At 51.3% G+C, this 12,748-nt stretch overlaps 1 protein-coding gene across 1 annotated transcript in view; it reads right to left on the minus strand.

The window, feature by feature from the left end:
• Positions 1-12,748, minus strand: part of LGR6 (leucine rich repeat containing G protein-coupled receptor 6) — a gene marked incomplete at both ends in the record, with an annotated part of 149,761 nt that overhangs the window by 3,904 nt on the left and 133,109 nt on the right. Inside the window, 4 exons of the mRNA XM_082296250.1 lie at positions 4,927-5,087; positions 9,461-9,586; positions 10,300-10,371; positions 11,862-11,942. Of these exons, the coding sequence (XP_082152376.1) occupies positions 4,927-5,087; positions 9,461-9,586; positions 10,300-10,371; positions 11,862-11,942 (440 nt within the window). The remainder of the gene's footprint in view (positions 1-4,926; positions 5,088-9,460; positions 9,587-10,299; positions 10,372-11,861; positions 11,943-12,748) is intronic.

Below are 12,748 nucleotides of genomic sequence, written 5' to 3' on the forward strand. Positions count from 1 at the left end.
GCTTTCTGCCAGTGGGAGGAAAGGGAAAGGATGTGGTTTTGTTCTTGCTACAGCCTGGTAGACAGAGAGCTGGATCTGTGGGATGAACTCTCTCTTGGATGAATGGACTGATGCTGGAGCCCAGGTGTGCACCTGGCAGCTCAGACACTGGCCAGGAAGGCAAATTTCCACAGCGCTGAAGATAAGGTTGACCTGAGTGGAATTGTCTAATCTGTTTAGAAGTGGTGCCTCTCATGAGCTCTGCTCTCTGCCTGTGTTTGTAGATGTGACTGGGATTATTTGATTAAAGGATGATGACAAATAACGTGCTATCTTTAGTGCCTCCTGACAAGCTTCATGGCTTTCTCAGTTTCAGGGAGCTTTGGAAAAAAAAGTCATTTTTAAAATCTGTCTGCGTAAGAATTGAAATATTACTGCTGCTTTGGATCCTGGCAAGGAACAACTCACAGTGGGATGGAAAAATATTTCATCCTTGTATTTTATAGTCTTATAAATCTCCAGTGTCTTTTCCAGCCACAGTGCGGAGGCTGTGATGTGCAGTCACGATACCCGAATAAAACAGACACAGGCTCGCTCTCTCTGTGCTCTGCTGAGACCCAGCCCTTGGGAAAGTGTAACCTGTGCCATCCATTTTCTCCTCAAAGCCTGGTTTTAAGCCCAGGTTAAACATTTTCATGAGGTGAAGGAAGATCTTTTGTTTTGCCTGGACTACTAAGCCTGCTGGGAATTACAGAGCAATCCTTAGTCAGCACAGCGGGATTCAAAGTGCAAAATGTACCTCTCTCTGCTAGAAACCAGTCCTTCTCCAGTCTGGGAACTGTGGAGAAAGGAAAATGGCTGTTGTGTCCTAGCAAGGCAGGCTGTATTGATTTTGAAGAAGCTGTTATTTATTTGAATTTTGCTGAGGTGACTCCACTTTCTGAGGTCTTATGGAAAAAACCCACTTTGCCAGTAGTGCCCTTTCCACGAGAAAGGAGTTGCCTGTACCAGAAGTCAAGTGAGAGGAAGAGGAGCAGAATTTCTGGAGAAGGGATAGAAGAGAAAACACTGGGCTGAATGCTTTTCCCCCTTAGTCCTGTCTGTCTCAGCCAGGGCAGTCCCCAGGGTTTGCAGGGACCTGCCCTCTCCTCGGCGTAAGGGCACGAGTGGCTGCAAGGGGCCTGGGCAGATCCTATTTTGGGTCTGGAGTAGCCTTCTTGAATGACAGAAGTAGGAAAAGTGTATCTCTAAGGTCCCTCCAGGGTTTGCCACATGGTTGCAGAAGTTCATTAGTACTTTACAAGCTGTTGGAGGTGCTGGGCTGGGGGAAGCAGTGTCCTACTGCCGAGGATCGCTCCCTTCTCACTCCCCACAGCTTTGTTCCATTACTGCAAACATGTGCTTGTCAGTGAATACATCCCTCTCCATCCTCAAACCAGAGGTCCCAAAGGGAGGTGCTGGGGGGGGTGGTGGAAGTGCCCCAGGGCACTCTTCCTGCCCTCCTCTGCAGCCACTCTTAGGAGCTGCTGGGGACTGCTGGGGGCTGTCCTGGTGACAGGCCCTTGAGCCATCTTTGGGATCCTGCTCAGCCACAGGGGATGGACTTGGGACAGGGCTGTCTGCTAAACACTGCCAGTTGTAATCCAAAGAGGCTGAGACAGCTGGGATTGCCCAGCCTGGAGAAGAGAAGGCCCCAGGACTTAGAGACCCTTCCAGTGCCTAAAGGGGCTCCGAGAGAGCTGGAGAGAAGCTGTGGCTGCCTCATCCCTGGAAGTGTCCAAGGTGAGCCTGGATGGGGCTTGGAACAACCTGGGAGAGTGGAAGGTGTCCCTGCCCATGGCAGGGGTGCAATGAGAAGAGCTTTAAGGCTCTTCCCAAATCCAAACCATTCTACAATTCTATGATATCCCAAACACTGAAAGTGCTGGAAATGAGACCTTAAACATCTGTTTTGACAAGGTGACAGAATGATGAGACATGCACTGACCACACTACTTTGGGCCTCAAGTGGCTGTTACTCAGATGCAAATGGACATACCTGGGTGGTGTGGGGTGGGTTCCCAGGCATCCAGGGCCCTGGAAGGATGGGGAAGAGCTGATCTGGCCCTGGGGTCTGTGGCACCACATGTGCTCTGTGTCTGTGTGCTCTGGTGGTCCCTCAGGTGCAGGGCTTGGCTGGGGCATGGGTGCTGGATATGGGAGCAGGAGAGGCTGCAGGAGCCGCTGCTGGGCAGGGCAGGGCTGGGCACTGGGGAGCCTTTTCTTATCCCTACATGGGCTGCCTGGGACCAGCTGCCTTTCACTACCCAGCTGGAGGTTCCATGGATTTGTTTGGGAAGGACTGGAAGCAATGCACAAGGCTGAGAGTGATGCCTTAGGTTTTAACTTTTTCAAATCCTGCACTGCCTGGTGTGTAACTCTGAAGTTTCTTGTGGCCTGTTAGCTGCTGTTTGCTCATGCTGGTCAGATATAACAAACCTCTCTAGGTTTCCACCTCAAGGACACCAGGCCACAAAATGTGTAAACTAAAAAGCCTCTGAAGGGGGGGAAAATTGGGGTAATTACATCGTGAACTGAGGTTATAATTGGAGAATTAACCCTGATATGCAAATGAACCAAACTTATAAAAGTGTGAAGAACACATGACCCAGGGTCCATCTTGGGTGTAGCCTTTTGACTGCCCAGGGTGTGCCTTTGAAGGCCCTTCAAATAAATACCTACCTTTATTCCCTTATTCTTGTCTAATCTCTGTGTTTCAGGTGGCCACCTCAGGCATCAAGAGGACAGAGCTGTCTGGAGGTGTTCCCTGTCCCTCTCACAAATTCTCTCACAGCATGTGAGTGCCCTGACAAGCCTGGCTGGACCCTGCTGCGACACAGCCCCGAGGTATTTTCTCTTAAGCAGACCACTTTCCCTCTTGCATGAAAGGAATGTTTGGGAGCTTTTCTCCTCTTTAATGAGGAAGTGTTACAAGGTTCATATAACCCAGCTAAATGCCACCAGTGGCCATTGGAAAGGAAGCACAGGGAACAGAAATAAAGCAACGATTAAGTAAAACAGCAATATCACAAACCCCTTATCAGCAAGAGCAGACCCTGTTGCTGAAGGTCTGGAGAGTCATCTGCAAAAGCTGCACATCATAAGGAATGATGTTCCTTGTGCATTTCATGTTTGCACCTCTGTGCTTTGATATTTCAAAACGGATCTGGTGCTTTAATGTCTGAAAGTGGGAGCCTTTACGAGCTGCAAGTAGTCTCATTTGGCACGTCTTAGAGTCAGTCAGCATTCCCCTCGGGTCCCAGCATCTCATGAACACACCACCCGTGAGGCTGAGAGTGGCCTGGAGGCCTGGAACCCTGTAGTAGGTTTTGGTCTGCTGACAGGGCCAGGTGAGAGCATCCTTTGGGACATCAAAGACTTTGGTACCGAGCAAAAGCAGATTTGTGGCCCCTTGTCACAAACCAGATCTTTCCACAAATGCTATAACTTGCTGGGCAAACCCCACAACTATCTGCACCAGGACTGCTACGGCATGGGCTGCATTAATGATGGAAAAAGTGACCTGGCTCAGAATAAAATCCTGCAGCAATGACTGTAACATGACTCCTCTGTACTGTCTGGCCAGTGTTACCACCAAGTCTACCATGCTTCCTGGAGCCACATCATGCCAGCAGGAATCACATTTGCTACCCTCTGGCTGGACTCTTTGCATGTCTAAAGCTTATTCTCAGGCTGTGAAGGATCAGGGCAGGAGCAGGAGCACAGGGCTTGTGGGTCACTTGCTGGCTGTGTCACGAAGTGTCTCAGTCATCCTGCCCATAACACAGCATCCAGCAGCTTCTGGGTCAGTATCTGCCTCCAGATCCAGTCCTGCCTGCTCAGGATGTGGGAGGACACAGCAGAGCTCCCAGCTGTGGCTGGATGCTCAGTGCTCCTGGGAGCAGGTGGGTCAGGGGCTCTCCAGGGACACAGCCCTCTCTCCATCTACCGTGTGGATTTGCCTACAGGGTGTCTCAGACCTTGGAAGTGCACTGTGTGTACATAGATATATAAATAGATGCAGCGCCCAGGCTGTGTCCTGAAATGCTGTTTCCACTCTCCAGCAGTTACAGAGGAAGCAAAGGGGCTCACGCTTTTCTTTACGTTACTCTGAGATTCTCTTGCAAAGGGATCACACCAGCCTTGTGCTGGAGCTGCTGCTGTGCTGTGGGGCTGGGAGTGCAGGGGTGCCTTGCACTCTCTGCTGGCCTCCTGGAACTGGCCTCATTCAGTCTGTGCAGAGCTGCACTTTGGAGCACAGAATAAATTGACTCCTGGACAGAAAGTGCTGTTTGACCATGGAGCTCCTTCACTGCCTTGGCCAGTCCCTGTGCTGTGTTCCCCAAATGTGTCCTGCTGTCACACCTAGCCCCGACCTTCGCCGTAACACCAGGGGTGTGTACAAAAGTAGCACATACACAGCTCTTTCTACCTCCAGCCAGCTGAATATTCCAGGTCTTTGAGTTCATTCTCTTACCCAGATTAATCCCAGGGTCCTTCCTCTAGATGATGTATCAATGAAGACTGATGCCAAAGGCTCCACATTGCCCAGAAGTCTAATGACCAAGCCCAGTTGTCCCAGGTAGCCTCAGCCACCTTCCAGTGCCTTGGGCAGCCTCCCTCCATAGCCAGCAAGGCCAAACTGATGAACATGCCCATGTCATGGAGGACTGCCAGGTCCTTTGGTTACATTGTGAAGGTTTGGATGTGCCAGATCTACTCTTTCTTCCACGTGGGATCACCAAATGAAGCCCATTCAAAGCAATGGGCCACCTGTGCTGAAGAAGGCTCAGCCTGCCTTCCCTGAGGCAGGTGTCACCTCTGACAGTGGCACCACTCCTGCACATGCAGGATTGCACCCGAACTCGCAGGCCAGGGACTGGTCACTGTCCAGCCCTGTTTACTCACAGTGGTTATCAGCATGACCTGGGAACAATTCTGAGGTCCTCTTGTGGGGATCCTCCTCCTCAGGGCTCATGTCTTCTGCCTCCCACTGGCTGGACACCCTGAAGAAGCTGCTGCAGCTCCCGTAGGCACAGCACTGGTAGGCGTACGGCACCTCCAGGACTCTGCACAGAAAAAAGCAGAACTTTAAAGTGTGTCCCCTCCATGACCTGACTTTCCATTGCTTTACACTTTTTGCTTAGCTCCTTCAGTTGTTCAAAGATGAAACTCATCTATACAGAGTCACAAAATATTCTGAGTTGGAAGGGACCCACAAGGATCATCATGTCCAGCTCTGAACTGAATGGCCCATACAGGGGTCACACCCACAGCGCTGGTGCTATTAGCATCGTACTCTAACCAGCTGAGCTAACCTCAGAGTCAAAAAAATGTGGAACACTCCACGAATTTCTGTGATGTCCTTGCACAGGAGCCATGCTGATCTTCTCTGTATCCTTCAGCTTTTGGTACATGTGCTGCTGGCATGACAAAAGCTGGTCTGTAGGGTGATGGTTACAGTGGAGAGGGACTTTGCTTTGGTGAAGGACTCCGTGTAGGACAGGGTGTGGACCCAGGGCACCCCATGGTGTCTCTGTACTGACCCACTTCTGGTGCTTAAGACATCGTCAGTCAATAAAATGTTGTTAAACACCAGGTTTGGAAACTGCTCTAAAGTTCCCAGATAGTTCCTTCTCCTGGTTCCAGCCAGAACAGGGTTAATTTTTGCAGCAGGGAGGGAGCATGGCCAGGACCTGGAGGTTATTCTGTACTCGTTGCTGGGGGCTGGGGGAAAGGGAGTCTCTTCTGGGGAGAAGGGAGCAAATGTGATGGGGGAGCCATCTGGTACTCGTTTGTTGTTGGGGGCCTTTCCATGTAAATAATTTTCTTTTCTTATACTTCTTGTTATTAATATTTTTGCTATTACTGTTTGCATCTTATCTCATTGCTGTTTCCAGTAAATTGTTCTTATCTCAGCCTGTGATCTTGGCCTTTTGTGCCTCCCGTTGGGGAGGAGTGAGTGGTGCATGGTTTTAGCGGGAATACTAAATTAGAGAATACCATTCCTAAACCACCACACTCCTAAAAACCCTTCTGCTGTTCTCCTCAGACTAAACTAGCCCCTCTCCCCAATATGCCATGTGTTGGTGTGACCCAGCCCACTGCGGGGCTGGGGCAGCGTGATGCCAATCACTCCCAGCCCATCCCCTGGATCGAGTTCCCCAAAGAGGCAGACTCAGAGGGTGGGTCCAGGGGCGGCTCAGAAGCCGAAGCTGCACCCCCTGGGCGGTGCCCGGGTCCAAGCCACCTCCCCCAGTTCGGGAAAATTCTCGGTTACTTGGTTGTTCACTGGTTCTCTGCTATAACTCCCGCCTCTCGGTTTACCCCCAGTGGTTCTTGTTGAATTGTATCCTCCCCCTGGCTTGTAACTCATTGGTTGTTTTCCCCTTTCACCGCGATTTTCAAACTCCCTATAAAACTGGGGAAAAGCCTCAGGGAACCATCCCATTGCATTCCATCCCTTCCGAGCTTGTTTGGGTTGCGAAACTTCTAACAATAAAACCTGTTGGGAGCCAGACCCGAACAGCGTCTCTCTTCCTTTGTCTCCGAGCTAACGTGAGCCGATCCTGTCGGCTCCTGCCGTGCTCCCTCTGCTGAGAAGCCACCTAGCTAGCCCAGCCAGCAGCACTTTTCCTGATGCCAAAGTCGCTTCAGCAATGCACAGAAGTAACGCAGCTGGACTCTCTCTGACCTGGGGCACGCCAGAATTGGTGCCTCGAGCACAAGTACTGTGTTAGCCATGTACAATCTTCAATTTTTACCACAAGGCTGTGTTTTGCCAGACATCCTTTGTTTCCTTCAAGGGGAGAAGCTTCCCTAGAGCAAGGCTCCCCTTGCTTGTTGTTGAGGGTTGGAGAGGCACCTTCAAACTCCACTTCCAGGAGTCCCAGCTCAGGCAGAAAGTCTCAGGTCTCCCAAAGTGAAGCAAGTTATTTAAATATGTCTGATTTCTACTTGAAAGTTGAATTGTTAGTCACTAATTACAGCATGTATTACAAGGTTAATTCAACAGCAGCTGAGCATCATCTGGATGCAATACCAGGCTGTCTGTCAGCAGCTGCGTTTTGGGCTTTGCTGGAAGTCAGGGAGACTGCTGATGAAGGCAAAGGAACCTCAGGTTTTCCAGACAATTAAGGTCTTCTGACAAGATCAGTAAATGTGGTAAAACTCTATAATCTAAAAATATGCGTTTGTTTTATGTTCCCAAACATTTCTGGCTGAGCCCTGGGAGGGTCTGGAAACTCTGTATACAAGCTTATTTCCTGTTATAAGCTCCAAATTAGATCCTATTACTGAAAGGTGGTAGGGAGGTGCAGATGCTCCCAGCAAGGCTAAGAACTGCTCTCAGATGACTCCTCCAGACATATGCCCCAGGAGCAGGGCTACTTAATGGCAGTACCCCAAAATTTAGGGAATGTTAATGGGTCCATTGCCTGGCATGGCTCAATGAAGCACTGCTGCTGGCTCAGGTTCTCTTGTACAAATCCAAACCGGCTCAAGAGATGCCAATGGAACGAATTTAGAGGAGAAACACCCTGGGAAGTGCTGAACTTGACCCACCCTGCACAAGGGACTGCCTGTTGGAGCGGGTCTGGAGGAGACCATGGAGATGCTCCGAGGGCTGGAACCCCTCTGCTCTGGAGCCAGGCTGGGAGAGCTGGGGGTGTTCACCTGGAGAAGAGAAGGCTCCAGGGAGACCTCAGGGCCCCTTCCAGTGCCTAAAGGGATTTGGCACTTGTGAGGCTGGAGCTTGAGTCCTGTTTCCGGTTCTGGACCCTTCACTTCAAGAAAGAGATTGAAGGGCTGGAGTCAGTCCAGAAAAGGGAAATGGAGCTGGGGAAGGGTCTGGAGAGTAAGTCATATGGAGAGTGGCTGAGGGGGCTCAGCCTGGAGAAAAGGAAGCTCAAGGAATCCCCCATCAGCAGGGACCTCCTCCCTCCCTACAACTGATGATTGTAACAAGGTGGGGATTGGTCTCTTCTCCCAGGCACTAAGCAGCAGGGCGAGAGGAAATGGCCTCAAACTATGCCAGGGGAGACTCATGTTGGAATCAGGAGGAATTCCTTCAAGGAAGGGCTTGTTAGACATTGGAAGGGACTGCCCAGGGAGGTTTGGAGTCCCCATCCTGGGCGGTGTTCAAGGAACGGCTGGAGGTGGCACTCAGTGCTCTGGGCTGGTGACAAGGTGGGGATTGGGCACAGGTTGGACTCAATGATCTCAGAGGTCTTTTCCAATATCAGTGACTCTTTGATTCTGTGGTTCTGTGAAGAGAGCTGGAGAGGGACTTTGGACAAGGGCCTGGAGGGACAAGGACAAGGAATCCTCATTTCCTACTGGAAAGGGCAGGGTTTGATGGGATATTGGGAGGAAATTCTTCCCTGTGAGGGTGGAGAGGCCCTGGCACAGGGTGCCCAGAGCAGCTGTGGCTGCCCCATGCCTGGAAATGTTTCAGGCCAGATTGGACGGGGCTTGGGGCAACCTGGGCTAGTGGAAGGTGTCCCTGCCCATGGCAGGAGGTGGAACAGGATGAGCTTTAATGTTTCTTTCCAACCCACACCATTCTATTGTTCTATGATCTTGGGTGTAGAAAACCCTCCAAAAGCTTCTGGAATCCCCTGCCATTTGGAAACCAGTCATGCAGCAGATCCCAGCTATGAGTTAAAGAAGTCAGAAGAGAGAGCCCTGCAGGCACTGCTGCTGAGGCAGCCTGAAGTGAAGCTCCACACTTTTCCTCAGGCCTGAGCTGTTAAGCCCTGTGTTGGTGCAGTGACCTGTGACCCCAGCCCTGTGTGTAAACTGGAGAACTTTGGGAACCCATCCTGGATGAGTGGGAGCATCGGCTCATGCATTCTTGGCTTGAAGTGAACTCCCTGAGACACCCAAGCAGGAGATGACTTCATCTGAGGGGAATTTGTGTTCTCTGGAGCATGGGTGCCTAAGCCTGAGGGCAGGTGCCACGCTGAGACCCAGGAGCCAAGGAAGGTCAGGAAAGTCTGAGCCTGCAGCACAGCACTGTGTTCTGAGCCTTTTGCAGCCTCTTCTTGATCCGTTTGACCCCTTCAGGCTCCTCATTAATCCATAACAGACAAGACACGGCCACACAAGCAGAGTTTATGGAAGGAAACCTGGATGTCATTAGGTAGGACTGCTTCTGGGAATGTTTTCCATTGAGAGGAGCCCTGAGCTGGGCCTGCTCCATGCTTTCCACTTGTGTATGTGTGTGTTTGGGGTGGGGGTGGTGGCCTGGGAGCACATCATTGCTCTCCCATGGAACATAATAAAGATGAGATGCGTTAGCAGCAGATGGATCTTTCTCTACCCATGGGCCTGGAAGTGTGGAGAAAGCACGAGATGGAAAAGGAGAGCAGGAGGCTGAGTGCTGTAAGCAAATACAGGCTGTGCTGAACACCAGAAGTGAAAGAGTTGACACTCCAAGTACCTCATTTTGGGGAAACTCTCCTTGGTGAAGGGCTCAGAGAGAGCTGGGTTGCCTTGGAGCTTCAGATGGGTCAGTCCAGCCAAACCATCCAGGGGCAGCGTGACCAGCTGGTTATCAGTCAAGTCCCTGGTGAGGGGAAAGCAGAGAGGGAGACCACGGTCAGGGCTCTGCTGCCAGTGGTATCTCAGCCAAGCAGAGGGCACTGCCTCAACTGCTCCCATGATGTGATACTGAAATTGGGGCTGGGAGCTGCACTGGGCCAGGAGCCTCTGGAGATAAAGGTATTGAGACTGCAGTCCCTGGGAAAATGAGGGACTGGGGTTAGTGGCCACGCTGAAAGCGCTGTGTGGTATCTCCCTTGCTGTACACATACGTGCCCCACACATTTCTTCCTCCATAACAGGGCAGGAATGGCTGCAGATCCCAGCCCATAAAATACCCAAGAGATAGAGAGAGGCCTGAGAACTGGGCACCCCCCAGCACCAGCACAGATGGTCTGCAGTGACTCTTGCAGAAACAGCCCATCATGCTGATCTTCCTTAAAGGCATCTAAGGCAGCTATGAAAGCATCAGGAAATGGAGGTTTAAGTGTTCAGGGTGAGAGCATCTTGAAGATGGCCCCTCCTGCACTTCATCATCCCTTTATTAATAGTATTAATAGGAAACCTTGGGACTTATTCTGTCCACATCAGTGCTGAGACATGCACCTCAGCACATCAGTCTTCCACCTTCTAAATCCCGGGTGTCCCGGGTGTCCTGGCAGCCCAGGCAGTCAGACTGAGGTCCTCAGACACCTCCTGTCCATGGCCCACTGTGAATAAAATATCCCTGCAACTTACAGCTTGGTGAGGGAGTGCAGGGTCACAAAGGCTTCTGGGTGAATAAATTGGATGTAATTCCAACTCAGGTCTCTGCAAGGCAAGGACACACCAGTAAGAAGAGAGCAGAGCAGGGCAGTGAAGATGCTGACACTGGCCTGGCCCTGGTGGGAGCACATGTGGGATCTGTAGCCCCTTGGTCAGCAGCAAGTTCTGTCCCATTGCAGCTCCCCACAGACAACTATGGGTCTGTAGATGGGTGGTTTCTAACAGAGGGCACAAGAATTTGCCTTGCAGGAGCTCCTCTGCTGAGACCAATGGGAAAGGCCCAATGGGAAAGGTTCTTTTCTGGCTTAATTTCTGTAAATTTGGGAATTTTTTGCCAATGTGCCAAACAGGTCATGCCTTGGTGCCAGAGCATCCCCAGTGCAGTCACAGTGCTGGATGCAGCAAGGGCAGATCGGGCCAGGAGTCTGGGGAAGGTGATTTTGGAATGTCTCCTGTCATGTACAGGTGTTTTGGATTCACTGAGTCCCCTCAATAAGCTCTGCCTCCAGCCAAGTGAGAGCACTCTGCTCCCTCTGTCACCAGTGTCGAGGAAACCAGCAAACTGGGACACATTTCTTGCCCTAAGGCTGACTACAGGACAACCTTCATCTCTGCAGCTCTAAGGGAGCCAAGATACCTGCTCAGATGTGTGTGAAATTGGGTGGCATGAATCCTTCCCAGAGGGACCAGAACATACCCAAAGGCCATGCCAGAGCTTGCTCAGCTGTGTGTGTGTGACTGTGGGCTGGAGCAGCATGCTCATGTTTCCATGAGTGTCTGCAGTGTCACCTGTGACACCTCAGTGTTCCTGGGCGGTTGTAAACATGGTGTACATGACACCCACGGGATCCTAGGAATGCTGGGCTATTAAATGGCACTCACATTGCTGCACCATGGGAAAAGATTCTATGTGATTTAGTTCACTTCCTAGCAGAACAGCAAATAAAGACCGTCAGGGCTCTTCCCAGATGTCACAGAGACAATAGTGCCCTTCAGGGCCTTGCCAGCTCTCCAAGGTGCCAAGCACTTAGGAGGTCACTCTGTGTGCATGGGAAGGGCACGCTTGGGTGCACTTGGTACATGGAACACAAGCTTTTGAGTTGTGGGGAGGAACTTCCAAACCGAACAGGATGCTCTGCGTGGATGTTCCAGGAGTGCACGGCCCAGGACCAGCCTGTGTAGCACAAGGGGTGCTGGAGCTCAGGTACACCGGGGTGAATCCCTGCCCTGAGTTCCTCCTGGCATTCAGGAGGCCGGTCTGTGATGTGGGCTCTGCTTTGGCAGAGCTGCAGTGTGTGGTGAGAGCATGTGGGGTGTGGGCACAAGGGGGGCAGGAAAGGAGGGGGGTCTGCAGGCATAGGGGAAGCCAAAAGAATGGTTTGTGCCCTCTTCTTCTCTAAGGCAGAATGGAAGAGGGACTCAACAGAAAAGCCTCCCAGCAGAGACAGAGGCAGCGGGGTTGGGAGCTTCCCACAGCCCATCTGGGTTCACAGTTCCCCCTCCCCAGCATGACCCCAGCTGGTCCCCTGGCAGACAATACTTGCATGGAGCGCAGGGCCATCAGCTGCATGAAGGTGTCTGCTCTAATCTCGTGGATCTTGTTGTGCTGGAGACCACTGGAAAAACAGAAACTGCTTTGAGAAGAGAGCTGAAGGCAGTGTTCCTACTTTATGGAGATCTTTGTTCGGATGCAGCAGATGCAGACTGTCACAGTGGAAGTTGCTGTGCTTGGGAGACCTGCTCTTATTTCAAGAATTAAACAGGATGAGCAGCAAAACCTGTCAGAGCCATTCTCTCCTCCAGGCAGCTCCAGGGCTCAGCCAGCCTCTGCTTTTGATGCCATCATGACTCAGTAAAGAACTGTTGATGTGCAGTGGCCAAAGGTGCCCTTTTAACTCCAAATCCACACTGGTTTCCCACTCTGCTCTGCCCTAAGCCTCCAAACTGCTTTTTCCAGAGGAAAAGCTGGGAGCTTGGAGCCAGTGATCAGCAACCAGCTCTGTGTGACCCTTCAGGAAGGATCACGTGGTGCTGCCCTTTGCCTTGGTGAGAATGGAAGTTTGAGGGCTGAAGGCATCTGAGTGTTTCTTGAAGAAAAATATTGATGTCTTGTAAAACCCACCATCCACATCTGCACATGAAGTGCCTCAGCCCTCCACATCTCCTTTCCAGCTGTCTCCTTCATCCCCTGGGGAAGGGGAAAGAGCAGGGTGAGAGTTTACACAGACTCTGCTGACTGACCTACACACTTCCCAAACCCTCAAGAGACATCCTGGATGCTCCAACCATGCACCTTGTGGGAAAGGCTCAGTTCCTCAGTTTTGTTTTCCCTAATGTGAAACAATGGGGAATATTTATGAGGATTCCTGCAGAATGCCCATCATGAATTCCCAGACCTTCAGAAGCTGTGTCCCCACCTTCT

This window comes from Coloeus monedula (assembly GCF_965178545.1).
Source record: "Coloeus monedula genome assembly, chromosome: 23".
Taxonomy (NCBI): domain Eukaryota; kingdom Metazoa; phylum Chordata; class Aves; order Passeriformes; family Corvidae; genus Coloeus; species Coloeus monedula.